General features: G+C 34.0%; 1 protein-coding gene across 1 annotated transcript in view; it reads left to right on the top strand.

Annotated features, from left to right (window-relative positions):
* The window catches only part of LIN28B (lin-28 homolog B), a 121,365-nt gene that overhangs the window by 60,595 nt on the left and 44,071 nt on the right, over positions 1 to 16,699 (top strand). The window contains exon 3 of the mRNA XM_033418586.1: positions 5,300 to 5,484. Coding sequence (XP_033274477.1) covers positions 5,300 to 5,484 — 185 coding nt within the window. The remainder of the gene's footprint in view (positions 1 to 5,299; positions 5,485 to 16,699) is intronic.

Raw genomic sequence — 16,699 nt, 5'->3', positions numbered from 1 at the left:
GATTGTTTTTGTTCTTGTTTTATTGATATTGTCTCAAATATCTGTAGAGATATTAATTAGATGGTGGATAAAATTTCTTTTGTTCCCTCATTTATCTTGGCTTTTCTTCATTATGCTGCGTGTTTTGTGATTCTTGGTTGACCCTTCAGGTATATGAATGAGGGGTAAGAATGAGGGATAGGAATGATTTAAGGTTGAGTGGGTAGGGAGACAGCTCTTGCACCTGTGGCTTCCTAATTGTCGGAATGAATAGAGGTTTGTGTGTAGGATCCAATTTTTCACAAGTTGTCTAGATACTTCCTTCAGTCTCTTAAGAGAAGGGCCTCACATTATTTGCATTGGGGTATTGTTTGCCTGTTTTCACATGTGTAGGTGGGAATAGGGGTGGGAAAATGAAACGCATCTAGTCCATATACAAACTTTCCATTAATCCTTCTGTTTTCGTTGTACATGTAGTGTCTCAGCACAGTCTCTCTGAGTTCTGCTAGGAATGCTGGTTCCTACTTCTGCGGCTCCTTTTATTAGCTTTCCTAGGGTATGGCTCCTTCAACTCAGTTGACCAGTCATCAGTCTTTCTAACTTCCAGAAATTTCTTGAAGTCTGCTTTCTCTTGATGGCATCCCCCTTATTCTCTTCCTTATTGTGAATTTATTTCTTTTTATTATTTTATTGTAGTTTTGATGCCTTTTAAAGAGGAACATGAGACATGTTTATTCAGCCTGCCATCTTAAATTGGAAGTCAGCTTATGTTTCCTAGAGAAGAAAATATACTCTTACTTCTAAGGAGAATCAAGTATAAAACTGTAGCAACACTTTATTGGTTTTCTAATTGAGTTGGAGAGAAAAAAAGACGTGCCAAAAGAGATAAGTAATCTCATCACTAATGGGAACCTTGGGTAGAATACTTGGCAAATAAAGTTTAGTATTTGGACCACTGTCGTTTGACTCCATGTTCCTGTCATTCTTTGAATCATTTAAAAATGATTGGGAGGTGGGACTTCCCTGGCAGTCCAGTGGTTAAGACTCTGAGTTCCCTCTGCAGGGAGCGCAGGTTCGATCCCTGGGTGGGGAACTAAGATCCCACATGCTGCGTGGTGCAGCCAAAATAAATAAAAATAAATAAAAGAAATGATTGGGGGGGCTTCCCTGGTGGTGCAGTGGTTGAGAGTCCGCCTGCCGATGCAGGGGACGCAGGTTCGTGCCCCGGTCAGGGAGGATCCCACATGCCGCGGAGCAGCTGGGCCCGTGAGCCATGGCCGCTGAGCCTGCGCGTCCGGAGCCTGTGCTCCGCAACGGGAGAGGCCACAGCAGTGAGAGGCCCGCGTACCGAAAAAAAAAAAAAAAAAAAAAGATTGGGAGGAGGAAAAGGAATATAGCAAGGAAATTGAGAGTCAGTATTTTTATAATTCTGAAATAAATTTTTTCCAAAATGAATTTTAAATTTTGGAATAAAGGGAAGTGGGAGAAAGGGGAGCCTTATTTGGTTGGAGGAAGAGGAACACAAATTAAAGGTGTTAGATGAGTTAACTTAATATGTGCACATTCAAAGTTGGCCTGTCCCCTTTGTAAGTGCCTGATATCTTAGCAGGCATGTCAGCAGCTTCTAAATGCTTCTACAATCATTTGGTCATTCCTTTGTTCATTTATTCATTCAGTAATTGCGATTCTTTCCTGTAGAAGATAAATTGTAGAAACAAAATCTATTTTGTCCAAACAAATGTTGCAGATGACAATGTAAGCCCAAACACCAGATGTCTCGCCTTATGAAAGTCTTACACGTAGATTGGGCAAAAATCTACATAAATCTGCATTCTTGGTTCTCATAGGCAGAGCGTCATGAATTGTGAGGCATAGCAAGGAGAGTGATTAGAGAATATTGGAAGAAGGAAGAGCAAGAAAAATAGATCCATATTAACTTCTGAATGGAGTCAGAGAATAACGTTATTACCATGAACCATTATAATCCTATCAGCATTTTATTCCAAAGGTATCATGCACAGTGTCACCTTGACACTAAAAGTAGAAGTTATTTTATGTAGCAGAAGTAGGAGCTGGGAAATTTGACTTGACATGAGCTTAACCCCTTAGAGTTCAGTCCACCTTTTTTTTTCAAGTGAGAGTTGGACTAAATAATGATTAATGATCTTACTGATGCTAAATCTATGATTCTTTTACGTACTTATTGAATGATAGTTGTTTGCAGGCATTAGGCTAAGTCCTTTGGGAAATACTAAGATATATATCACAGTCCCTGACCTTCAGGAGAAGAAAAATCCAAAAGAGCAAATAAAAGTAAGGCATACACAGATATCTGCATTACGCAGCAGTGTATTATAAAAACTATATACAAGAATCAATTAAGTGAAAGAGGAGGGAATTTCCAACTTGGGCAATTGAGGATGATTGCAAAAAGGATCCTATGAATTATGCCTTGAATCTTGAGTAAGATTTTGATAGACAGCTATGACTAAGAGAATAATGCATCCCCACCAGCCTAAGTTGGAGTACAGAGATGAGAAAACGTGAAATGTGCTTAGGGAAGTACGAGTCAGCCAGCTTTATTAGAGTAATGGGAAAGGAAGTGGAAAATATACCTAGAGGTAACATTATGAGTGGTCTTACCTACAATTTAAGGGAAGTATTGTAGATTTTTGAGACAGGAGACCAACAGGCTAAGATTTATTCAGAGAAGATATGCAGGTGTGGAAGATGCTAAGGAGTAGGGAGGAGAGTTGATGCTGAAATAGCAATGAAGAAACTATTACACTCATCCAGGTAGGAAATAGTTAGGACCAGAAGTAGGGCAGTGGCAATCCAATGAAATGGTTGGGGCAGATGAAAGTAAGAATGCACCTGATTCAGTAAATGGTTGGGTAAAACTAAGGATTGGAACCAGTATGACTGGAAAAATGGGGGCACCTTTAATAAAAATTGCCAAGGCAAGGGGAGAAGTTGATTTTTGTGAAGAAATAAAATAAGCTAAGTCCCCACCTTTAACAAATCTTTCCTACTTATGTAGCAGCAATTTTGGTGTAATAGCAAAGATAGAATATTCTCTGTGAATTCTTGTCCTTTTCTTGCAAAGCCATTATAGTTTCTTACGGATATTATTATTATTATTGTCAATGACTGTGAATCTGAATTGCCTTATGTACTCATTTGGGGAAGGAGGGGAGTATATGACAGAATGGGGGAAAAAGTATTCTTTCAGAATATCGTGAAGAATAGCCAGAGAGCAGGATTTTACTTTAGATTCAGAAATGCAGTTCACTTACAAATGATACCTATCAAAAATTGTAATAATGGAAAATGAAATCAAGTGTGCCAGTACACTAGGAACTATGAGGAAATAAGTGACAGAATTTTGATTATAGAAACAAAGCATGAACATATGATAGTTCTAATTAAAACTGCTATCCCTCCCTTCTCTTAATTGCATTAGTTGACCCTATGTGCCACTTCATCTGATTTGATAATCTGCACTTTTTAGAGTAGGGAGTAAGAAAGGAAATGAAAGCAAAGGACTGTTTATAATTAGTGAGGAGAGAGCTTAGGAGAAAAAAATAGAAGATTTGGAAATATTATATAAAGCTTTAAAAACAATAATTAAAAAAAAAATTTTACAGCATGTAGGCAGTTGTGATTTTTTTTTCTCTAATTCCTACACAGCATCAGGGAGCAGAAAAGGTGCTGCCAAATTACACTTCCCCGTGCAGGCTTTCTCAGTGTCAGACGACCTGCACTAGAAACTGGTTGAAACCCCTGTTTTCATGTGCCGTATTACTTTCATAATGAAGAGTCTCCTTTTGCATTGAAATTTGAAGTGTTGTTTTTATCTTTTCCATGTATATTTGGTTATATGTAATTATTTACCTACCTTTAGAGTCATGGACTTGGGAAGGGTGGAGATTTTTCTGGTCCAGCATTTCCCTAAGTATGTTAGTCATCTGTAGTTATAAAGAAAGGTCTCTGGGATCAATTAGGTCGGGAAATTCCTGAGTTAAACACAGTTAAACAAGATTTTTATTTCAGTGGAGGTTGGGGAGGGTATGAAATCTCAGAGACTTTAATATGCTAATATGATCCAACTAAGAAGAAACTAGGTGTAGCAATTCACAAACTTATTTGACCACCAGATCCTTTTTTCATGGAATCTTTTTCAGGACCATTGTTCCTCTGAACACATGAGGGGAAACTTAAATTCCTTAATTTTACAGATTAAACAGAAAAGAGAGAAATGACTCATTCAAAGTTGCATGCCTGTTTTCTTAAAGAACTGGACTTGAACCAGGGTCTCCTACCTACTATATTCAGATTTGCTTCCTTTTGACCCCAAATTCAGAAAAGTCTTAAAGAACTACATCGTACTCAAAATTAGATCTGTAAGATGTACACAAGGGGATTTGAAGAAATAAATAAAATTAGAATGATTTACTTATTTTAATATAGTTTGAATTGGCACATTGACTTTGATGAAGAGTTAGATAGAAAGAGCCAATTATTTGTAACCAAAGTTACACTTTTCCAATCAGGAAACTTTTTTGGTAAAAACTAAGTATCTTTCAAATTACAAAAAAGCTCAAACAACACAATAATGTGTGTATCCAGAAGCTTCCCCACTTTCCCAAAAAAGGACTAGAGAAAAATGACTGTTCATGGTTTGCTGTCGATTGTTCCAGACCCCATTGCTACATAAGTAAACATGTATCTTTTAAACACTTCTCTACATAGATGGTGTTATGGTAGACACACTGTTCTTTACCCTTACTTTTTTTACTCATCAGTATTACATGTTTATCTTCCCCACATTAATACATATAGATCTTTTAATGGCTCAATAGTGTTACATTATATACCTCTACTATCATTTATTTCATCAGTTTCCCATTGATGGACCTTAGGGTAGCTGTAATTTTTCTACCAGGCAGCAGTGCCGTAGTGAATTTTGATACAGGTTTTTGTGTGTGATGGGGGTGGAGGGACCTTTGTGTGAGTATGTCTATAGGAGAGTCTTTGAAGTGGAATTGCTGGGTCAAAAAATATACACATTAAAATTTTTGTAAGTATTGCCAAATTCCTTTAAAAACGGTATTAGTTTATTCTCCCACTGCCAGTATTACAACAGGAAACTTTTAAATGGTATGCCTTTCACTGAACTTTAAAAAAAAAGATTTTATACTTAGCAATGAATAACTGGGGATATCTTGCTGGGTTAATCTTAAAATCACAGAGATAATTTATAAAGCATTAATAATCATGATCTCTCTTTCTCTCTCCCTCCCTCCCCTGCTCTTCTCAGAGCAAATTATTCATGGAAGGATTTAGAAGCCTAAAAGAAGGAGAACCAGTGGAGTTCACATTTAAAAAATCTTCCAAAGGCCTTGAATCAATACGGGTAACAGGACCTGGTGGGAGCCCCTGCTTAGGAAGTGAAAGAAGACCCAAAGGGAAGACACTACAAAAAAGAAAACCAAAGGGAGACAGGTAATCATTTTACCTTGTTAGCCTGTGAGTTTATTGTATTTGGAAAAGATTTCTAAAATTTTAATTTATATTTTTATTATGTTATTAAATCTAGCCACAATAAAATAAAATGCAACCACTGAGTATTTGAATCGAATTTATCAGAAATATAGGCTATCTTGCAACTTGAACTCTCTGCAGAATATACTTAACTGAGCCTTCAGTATTGCACACTAGACAGTCTCCCAACCATTATTTCCACCAGACTGTTCAGAGACCACAAATGGGAAGTTGAAGTTCCCAACAGACAGAGGTGCCCCTCTGTACATCTTAACACCTCACCTGTTTTTTCAAATGAAAATACGTTTATTATTTTGTCTGTTTTGAAAAGATAACTCACTACAGAAAATTCAAATATGAAAAAATCACTGGAAATGTTAACTACAGGTGGGAATCATAATATATATGCAGTATTTTTGAAACTTGCGTTTTTTTTCACTTAGTGTATGGTGGAACATTCCATGTTAGTCTTCAGCACCTGCATAAATTCCCACTGTGTGAATGTACCAAAATTTAAAACAAGGCTATGTTAAATTAATTTAATTGTTAAATTTAGGCTATTTCCAGTATTTTAAATTTATCAGTAGCACCATAGTAAGAATCCTTATATGTACATTTTTTTAAATTGTCTGATTATATCATAAGGGATAAATACCTAGTACTGAAAAAATCTGGATCAAAAACTATGCACTTTAAAAATTTTGATATCTATTTCCAAACTGCTCTTCAGAAATGGTTAGGGCCAATGTACAACCCCTTTAAAATTGAGACTGCTCATTGAATAATGTCATCTTTTAAATATTTTCCAATTACATAGGTTAAGAAATACAGCTTACTTTTTTTCTTTGCATCCTTTGACTAAGGTTAAATATATTTTTATATGTTAATTTTCATTTTTATTTTTTTCTTCTGTGAATTGCATGTTTCTTGTCCTTTGCTTATTTTCCACTGAGATGTTCATTTGCTATTGTTGATTTCTAACTTCTCTCTTTAGAAAAAAAATCTCAGTTTTCCTCTTTCCTATGCTGGGAAGAACTCAGTTCTTCCATATTATATTTCTCTCCTGTGTGTCTCCATTACTTTTACACAGACTGCTTCACTTCTGGTCACCAAATTTGTGGAGGTTTTTCCCCACACCAAGCAATTCTCCACAATGCTAGCTGGGTGTCCTACAATTTAACTCAATTCTGGCACTGTCTACCTGGAGATAATGTCGGGTCCCATAGGTTAAGGGCTCAGTCCCACAAGGCTGTCCCACCACATTTCAGATGCCAGTTGCAAGTAACCCAGGTTACCCGCAACTTCTGTCTGAGTTGGCTACAAATCAGAGGTTTCCACGACCCTCTCCTCAGGTTTGTTTAATTTGCTAGAGCAGCTCACAGAACTCAGGGAAATGCTTACATTTACCAGTTTATCAAGGTTATGATAACAGCAGATAAAGGATACAGATGACAGCCAGATAAACAGATACATAGAGTGAGGTCTTGAGGGTCCCGAGCGTAGGAGCTTCTGTTCCCAGCGGGCTGGAGTGCTTCACCCTCCCAATGTGGATATGTTTGCCAACCTGGAAGCCCTCTGCATTTTGTACTTTGGGGATTTTACAGAGGCTTCATCACATAGGCTTGATTTTCAACCCCTTTTCCTTCTCAAGAAAACTGGGAGTGGGGCTGAAAATTCCAAGCTTCTAGTGATAGCTTGGTCTTTCCAGTGATCAGCCCTCACTCAGGAGCCATCCAGGAGCCCACCCAGTGTCACCTCATTAGAACAGAAGACCCCCCTATCACCCAGGAAATTACAAGGGTTTTAGGAGCTCTGTGCCGGGAACCAGGGGCAAAGACCAATATATATTTCCTGTTATCTCACATTCTCTTTGTATATTTATCATGGTAATCTTTTGTCTCAAATATATAGGAAGTATCTTTTTCAGCTTGTGAAATATATGCGCGCGTGCACATACACACACACACACACACACACACACACACAATGGACTATTACTCAGCCATAAAAAAGAATGGAATCTTGCCATTTATGGCAACATGGTTGGACCTTGATGGCATTACTCTAAGTAAAATACTATATACAAATGCTATATACATCTGTAATATATTTTAAAACTTTAAACAGTTTCCACAAAGGTGTGAGGTAACATCTCATGGTGGTTTTGATTTGCATATCTCTGATGATTAGCAATGGTGAGTCTGTATGTCTTCTTTGGAAAAATGTCTAGTCAGGTATTTTGCTCATTTTTAATGGGATTGTTTGGTTTGTTTGTTTGTTTTGATATTGAGTTGTATGAGCTATTTATATATTTTGGATATTGACACCTTCTCAATCGTATCATTTGCAAATATTTTCTCCCATTCAGTAGGTTGTCTTTTCATTTGTCAATGGTATCCTTTGTTGTGCAAAAGCTTTTAAGTTTAATTAGGTCCTATTTGTTTATTTTTGCTTTTGTTTCCTTTGCCTTAGGAGACAGATCCAAAAAAATATTGCTAGAGTTAATGTCAAAGGGTGTTCTCCCTGTGTTTTATTCTAGGAGTTTTATGGTTTCCAGTCTTACATTTAGGTCTTTAATGCATTTTGAGTTTATTTTTGTATATGATGTGAGAAAATGTTCTAATTTCATTGTTTTACATGTTGCTGTCCAGTTTTCCCAGCACCTCTTACTGAAGAGACTGTCTTGCCCCCATTGTGTATTTTTGCCTCCTTTGTCATAGATTGATGGACCGTGTGTAGGTTTATTTCTGGACTTTCTCTCCTGTTCCATTGATCTAGGTGTCTGTTTTTGTGCCAGTACCATGCTCTTTTGATGGTAGGTTTGTAGTATAGTCTGAAGTCAGGGAGCATGATTCCTCTAGTTCAATTCTTCTTTCTCAAGATTGTTTTGGTTATTCAGGGTCTTTTGTGTTTCCATACAGATTTTAAAATTATTTGTTCTAGTTCTGTGAAAAATGCCATTGGCATTTTGATAGAGATTGCATTGAATCTGTAGATTGTCTTGGGTACTATGGTCATTTTAACAATATTAATCCTTCCAATCCATGAACGTGGTATATCTTTCTAGTCTGTTTGTGTCCTCTTCAGTTTCTTCCATCAGTGTCTTATAGTTTTCTGATTACAGATCTTTTACCTTCTTAGTTAGATTTATGCTTAGGTACTTTATTCTTTTTGATGTGATTGTAAATGGCCTCTGCCCATTTTTAAATTGGATTGCTTGTTTGCTTTTCGCTGGTATGAATCCTTTATATTCTTTGGATATTAACCCCTTATCAGATAGATAATTTGCAAATATTTTCTCCCATTTTATAGGTTGCCTTTTTTGTTAATTGTTTCCTTTGCTGTGCAGAAGCTTTTTAGTTTGATACAGTTCCATTTGTTTTTTGCTTTTGTTTTTGCTTTTGTTGCCTTTGCTTTTGGTGTCAAATAATTGCCAAGACCGTTGTCAAAGAGCTTAAGGCTTATATTTCCTACTAGGAGTTTTATATTTCAGGTCTTATGTTCAAGTTTTCAGTGTTTTGAATTGGTTTTCCTGTATGGTGTAAGGTAGTAGTGCAGTTTCAGTCCTTTGCATGTGGCTCTCCAGTTTTCCCAACACCATTTATTGAAGAGACTATCCTTTCTGCATTGTATATTTGTGGTTCCTTTGTTGTAAATTAATTGACCACATATGTGTGAGTTTATTTCTTAGCTCTCTGTTTTGTTCCATAATCTATGTTTCTGTTTTTATGCCAAATGCTTGAGTACTGCTTGAGTACTATTGCTTTGTAGTGCAGTTACAAAGTACAGTTAGAGATCAGAGAGTGTGACACCTCCAGATTTTTGTACTTTCTCAAGATTGTTTTGGCTATTCTGGGTCTTTTGTGGTTACATACAAATTTTAGGGTTGTTTGTACTATTTCTGTGCAAAAGTCCATTGTAACTTTAGTAAAGATTGCATTGAATCTGTAGATCACTTTAGGTGATATGGACTTTTTAATAGTATTAATTCTTCTAATCCATGAGTACAGAAATCTTTCCATTTATTTGTGTTTTATTCAATTTTTAAAAAAATTATTCATTTTCTTTCATCAGTGTCATGTAATTTTTAGTGTATAGATATTTCACCTCTTTGGTTGCATTTATTCCTAGGGATTTTCATTCTTTTTCATGCAATTGTAAATGGGGTTGTTTTCTTAATTTTCCTTTTTGATAGCTAGTTGTTAGTATATAAAAATTAACTGATTTTTGTATATTGAGTTTTTATCCTGTAAATTTATTTAATTCATTTTTTAGTTCTAACAGTGTTTTGGTGTAGTCTTTGGAGGTTTCTATGTACAATACCATGTTATCTGCAAGTAGAGACAATTTTATTTTTTCTTCCCAATTTGGAATGCTTTTCTTTCTTTATCTTATGTAACTGCTCTGTCTAGGACTTCTGGTACTATGTGAATCAAGTGGCAAGAATGGGTGTTTTTGTGTTGTTTCTGATCTTACTTAGAGGAAAGCTTTCGGCTTCTCGCCATAGTATGATGTTAGCTGTGTCATATATGGCCCTTATTATGTTGAGGTACATTCTCTATACCTACTTTATTGAAAGTTCTTACCATGAACAGATGTTGAATTTTGTCAAATGCTTTTTCTGCATCTACTGAGATAATCATGGTTTTTATCCTTCATTTTGTTAACGTGGTATATATATGTCACATTGATTGATTTGCAGATGTTGAATCATCCTTGTATTTCTGGAATAAATCCCACTTGATAGTGATGTAGGACCCTTTTAATCTATTGTTGAATTTTGGTTTTCTAATAGTTTGTTGAGGATTTTGCATCTATGTTCATCCAGGATATTGACCTGTCATTTTCTTTTCTCATAGTATTCATGTCTGGTTTTGGTAACAGGGTAATGCTCATCATAAGATGAGTTTGGAAGTGTTCCCTCCTCCTCTATTTTTGCGAAGAGTTTAAGGATTGATATTAATTCTTCTTTAAATATTTAGTAGAATTCACCAATGCAGCCACGTGGTCGTGGACTTTTTTGTTTTTGAGATGTTTTTGATTACTGATTCAGTCTCCTTACTAGTAATTCGTATGCTCAGATTTTCTATTTCTTCATGTTCTAGGCTTGGTAGATTGCATGTTTCTTGAAATTTATCCATTTCTTATAGTTTATTCAATTTGTTGGTTTATAATTGCTCATGGTAGTCTTTTATAATCCTTTGTATTTCTGTTGTATCAGGTGTAATGTCTTCTCTTTCATTTCCAATTTTATTTATTTGGGTTCTCTCTCTTTTCCTCTATCTCTCTCTCTCTGAAGTTTAGCTCAAGCTTTGTCTATTTTGTATATCTTTTCAAAATATCAGTTCTTGGTTTCATATATCTTTTCTATTGTCTTTTTAGTCTCTATTTCATTTATTTCCACTGTGGTCTTTATTTTCTCCCTTCTCCTAATTTGGGCTTAGTTCATTTGTAACCTTTTAAAATTAGCTCTTTTTACTCAACATAATGGCTTTGAAATTCATCCAAATTTTTGAGTGTATCAATATAGTATTCCCCCCTTATCCACAATTTTGCTTTCTGGGATTTCAGTTATCCATGGTCATCAGCTGTCAAAAATATTAAATGGAAAATTCCAGAAATAAACAATTGGTAAGTTTTAAACTGTGCAGTGTTCTGAGTAGTGTGATGAAATCTTGCACCATTTGCTTTGTTCCATCCAGACCTGGATCATCCCTTTGTCCAGCACACACTGTCCATTAGTCAGTTAGCAGCCATCTTGGATATCAGTTTGACTATCATGATATCGCAGTGTGTGTGTTCAAATAACCCTTTTTTTTTACTTAATAATGGCTCCAAAGCACAGGAGTAGTGTTGCTGGCAATTTGGATATGCCAAAGAGCAGCCGCGAAGTGCTTCTTCTTAGTGAAAAGAAGAAAGGTCTTGACTTAATCAGGAAAAAAAAAATCATGTGCTAAGGTTGCTAAGATATGATATGAAGGAATCTTCTATCTGTGAAATTGTGAAGAAGGAAAAAGAAATTTGTGATATTCTTGCTGTTGCATCCCAAGCTGCAAAAGTTATAGCCACAGTGCATGATAAGTGCATAGTTAAAATGGGAAAGGCATTAAATTTATACAATAAGATGTTTTGAGAGAGAGATATTCATATAACTTTTTTTATAGCATATTATAATGTTTCTATCTTACTATTAGTTATTATTGTAAAATCCAGAAAACTGGATTGTTTTCTTATTGTTGCATTTTGAGAGCTCTTTATATAAATTGTGGATACAAGTCCTTAGATTTATGATTTGCAAATATTTTTTCTGAGTTTGTGGTTTATTGTTCCAGTCTCTTAAGTATCTGCCACAGAGCAAAAGTTTTAAATTTTGATAAAGACGTTTATCAATCTTTTATTTTTTGTCATGTTTAAAAAATCTTTGATTAACTCCAAATTTGATTAATCACAGAGTTTTTTTCCCCTGTGTGAGGTGTGAGGTTGAGGTCTAGGCTCATTTTTCGCCTGTGAATAATATGAATTGTTCAAACACCATCTGTTGAAAACTATATCTTTTCTCTTGAAATGTTTTTAAATTAGAAAGTTTAATTTCTGTCATTTCAGGTTTAAAAATTAAAGCTCTAAAATGTTTAACAAATTCAAATTTGGTTTCGTCACTCAAGAGAACTTATTTGTTCTATATATATATATACATATATATATAGAATCATATTTTTGAGAAGATCTATGTTTCTGTGGCAAGAAATAAAAAATAATTTTAAAGATTCTATCTTAATTTTAAGTAAACTATTTGCAAAAGAAAGTGGGTTTATTTTTTTATTGTCTTAATTCTGCTGAATTTAGCATGCTGTTACTAGCGTCCAGCTACATAATAGCAGTAAATATTAACTTTTAAATTCTCTTATGTTTAAAATATTTTCTTAAATTTTTAAATGAAATAATTTTTGATTTATATTTGCTGTTTACTTTTTCTTATGTTCATTATCAGAAGAGTAAAGAGATTTAATGACCTTATAAAAGCTCTCTTTATACTAACATGAAGGTTGTTGTTAATAAAAGATTTTAAAACTTTATTCTTATTCTGAAAAACTGGCATATATTTTGGTATCATTTTATTCTTTAAAGAACTACAATTTACTATGAGGAAAAAGAAGTAACTTCTAACAATGAAATTGTGGGGGAAGATAGTAGAATGAGGATTTTATTTATTTGTCACTATCTTATTTATATGAAATAATTATGTCAACCTGTAATATAGAATTAAATATTTTATATAATAAAATTTCAGTTTGTATTAACATATGTGTTATATTAGTAAAAATGATGTGGACTGAAACAAATGGTCTGGAAATGTTTCTATGTAGATTAAATTATTTTAATCCTTAATAATTAAAGAATAAAAATATGTGTAATTTAAAAAAATATTTGAAATGCATATATGCATGATAGGTATAAATATATTGGGTATATTCATATAATTTTGTGTTTTTTTATTTATGGTTTTTTTAACTTCCTTTTTTATTGTAATTTTTTTCTAGCATAGTGACTGTCTTCTTTGTTCTCAACCTTCCACATCTTTTGACCCAACCGCACTGTGCAAGAAGTGCTATTCATAATAATGCAAGTTCCCTTTCAACAATGTTGACTTGAGATTTTTAAAATAACTTAGAAAATAATACCACCGTTCTATTGCTTTCATTCCATTTCAGGCAATAATACATTTGCATCACTGCATTAGCACATGAGTAAGCTTCTTGATTTTCTACATGAGTTGAACTTTTAGTGTATTTTGTTTAGAAAGAAGGTTAATTGTTATGATGTTCCGTATTACTGCTTTTGGCATGGAAGTATAGGAAATTCATTTGTTCATGTTAGAAAGACTTGTTAATTTATCATTTTTAAGATGCTCTTCATTTAGACTTAAAAACTGATTATGAAATTTGACATTCCTTATAGTCCAGTGTTAAAATGGTGTTAGAATGGTACATTATGTTATATTTACCATTTATGGCCAGAAAGACCAAAGTGAATGTAAATAGAAACTCATTATATATGTCTAAATTATTCTCAGCTCAGAAGAGCTAACTTGCCTTTTAAAAAAAAATTAAAGATGTATGACAGAAGAGTTATTTTTACAGGGTCCTAGTTTTGTGGTTTCAAATTTTTTAATTTGCAAGAAGATTTGGAAGCCATAAGAATTTTGCTTTTGTCTGTCCTCACTGAAGGATCGTATATTTTCACCTGTTTATTAAAAAGAAAAAATACTTTTTTAATGCCCTCATTCACCTTTAGAGCAAGTGAGCTCAAAACTAACTAGTGGTAACCCTCCTCCACTCCCTCCCCATCCACCTCTGTGGCAGTATAATCTTATCTCTGTGGTATAATTTGAAGTTTCCCAGGTACTTTATAGTTAGGAATTCTAGTTCTATATTTTTGAAATCCACATAGCATTCCTGGAAACAATAAAGCTGTACTCAGGTTTATGGTGCCATTTTATTAAGGATATCTGTTTTATATTAAAAATTCTTTCAATGATTTTATTTTCATATTTATTATGTCCCAGAACCTGCTCCCAAAAGAAAAAGAAAAATGCTCTTTAGGTGTGGGAGATGTTTGAAAAATGTAAATCAACGAATTCCAATAAATAACTGTTTCACCCTGATACTTGTGTGATTAGATTTAGGAATTTGCTGTTTAGTAGGTTCCTATTGTGGAAGAGAAATCTCTCAGGCATGAATTGATAGTCCAGATCCTTTGAGGTCTGTCTATTCTGACCTATGACCCCTATTCTTACAAGGTCAACATCTGAGGGCAGGAGATTAAGGCAGTTTAAAGACCGGAATGGTAAATGGAATGGAAAAATTAGCCAGCACATTTTGGGTGCAAAACATCAAAGTCATCAAATAGTTTGCTTATTTTAAACCTGGCTTGTGGTTGTAACAAGCTAATTTTACTGTGTTTGTTGGAATCAGAAAAATTTAGTAATCATAATTCACTACAAGATTCTATTTATACAATGTTAACTGTGTAATACAAATTAATAAAGCTTAATCTCAAAATATCAGGAAATGCAAAAATAATTTGTCACAGTTTCAATACCTTTTAGTTTTTCATTCAGCTTAGATGCTTAATTTAAATCGAAATTGGGAAAATATTTACCTTAGCTTTTACTGTGAAATAATTTTATCAGCAGTTGAATGAAATATATATTCAATTATATATAATTTAAAGTGACTGAGGATTTAGTTGTAATTATATACCATTGACATAAGAAAAATCTATTTTTAAAACATAGAGATAGAAAACAGAAGAAAGTAAATTGGTTAAGCAGAGACAATTTCCTTTTTTCCCTTTCCTTTTTTCCCTCCCGTTCTTAGACTGTATGCTCTTCATTGTAATTTCAAAATAGACTTTAAATCTTAGTTCCTAAGTTTTGGTCCCTTGTAAGCAATTCCCCACCACCCTATATTTTACATTTGTTTGTATCCTGGACAGCTGTGAATCTGCATCTTCTGCTTCTTACTAATGACTGGCAAGGGCTGGAGTTGAATAACTGAACTGTTGCATCCGCGTTTCCATTCATTCATACAGTGACTAAGAAAATTAGCAAAACCCGTGGAATACCCAAGTCTCCCGAATTCTGCATTTTTAAATTCTACCCCAAATTTTCCTTATTATATACCTAATTTTAGGGTGGTTTCCTTTCTTCTTATGATTATTTGGCCAGAGATCTCTTAATGAGGCAATTATGGTTGTTTCCTTATTCACATTATCTTAGCAGATGCTCTCCCTGCTGTGACCTCTGTTCGGACTAGGCAGACAATGTGCCATTCTCATAACCCACCACAAGACATTGTGTGGGCAGAACTTCATTTGGCGCTGCATAGGTCTCCCAAGTTGCCTGATGAGAATGGTCAGAAGCCAAGGGGCAAATAATCACAATTTTAGGTTCTCTGATTGCCGTTTTATTCTAAGCAAAATAAATAGTAAAATAATGCCTATAGAAAAGAAATGGTCCAGAAGCAACTTATAATATAACAAGTAGAAATTGTGGGTTTAAGAAGTAACTTTACATAGCTTCCTTACTTTAGACTGGTCTTGGTGAAAATAAGATTATTTATTGTATGGTTTTAATAAAAGGGATTATGAAAAATGGCTAATACTTTTAAACTTGGAGATCCTTTCAAAAAAAGAAATTAATTTAGCCTTTAATACTAAGTATGTATATTTTTAATGAACATACAACATTGTTCAGAGTGTTACTTTTAAACTTTAAAAAACATAAATCCTCATGCTTATATCTGCTAGGAGATCCAGTCTGTTCCTGTTTGAACAATAAGGGCTGATTAAGATGAAGACTAATCAACAGAAAATGTCTATACTTTATACTGCCAAATTCCTCCACTGAAATACTAGTCCTGTGTCCCAAGCCCAAGTGCCATTTTCAGAGAATTACAAAGTTGTTAGCAGCCTTCAGCTAACCTTTCTTTATTCTCCATTAATAAGGAAGTACAAGTCAAATTCAGTTCTTATGAACTTGAAGAGCCTTTTGCAAAGCTCCTTCTAAATTTACACTGGAATTTTTGTTTTTTTTGAAATTTGGTTAAAATAAACATATTAAGAGCTACAACTTGAATTATTCTCATATGATAAAGAGATGATTCTTTTTGTTGGTGTAGACAAGATCACCAAATTTTAATAAATAGATTTTAATATGCTTGCACTTATCGATAAGAAGTAGTAATTTAGTAAGACAGTTTCCACTTCTGTAAAATCAGATTCATAATAAATTACCATCTAAAGTAAAAATTTTAACATATGCATTTTCATATAATGAAGAACTACTTGTAAAGTATAGATACTTCGGATATAAGCAGAGAACAAATATTAAATTTAGAAAATGTTTTTGTAAAGGGGAAAATGTTCTCTTAAAGGGAAATCTAGAAAAGTCAAGCAAGAAGTCAAGAATTTTGGCTTCTAAAACTTTTCTTTAAGTTTAAAATTTTTCTTTAAGTCTTGTCTGTTGTATGATTATTTTAAATATATGGGCTAATAAGGATCAAAGTTAAATGTTTCCTTTCCTTTTGGGATAGAGAGTTAATATTATCTATAGTTTTCGTAATTTTTTTTTTTTTTTTGCGGTACCCTGGCCTCTCACTGTTGTGGCCTCTCCTGC

Source organism: Orcinus orca, chromosome 12 (genome assembly GCF_937001465.1).
Source record: "Orcinus orca chromosome 12, mOrcOrc1.1, whole genome shotgun sequence".
In the NCBI taxonomy this organism is placed as follows: Eukaryota; Metazoa; Chordata; class Mammalia; order Artiodactyla; family Delphinidae; genus Orcinus; species Orcinus orca.
The sequence above is the reverse complement of the archived record's forward strand: the minus strand, read 5'-3'. Positions and strand labels throughout refer to the sequence as shown.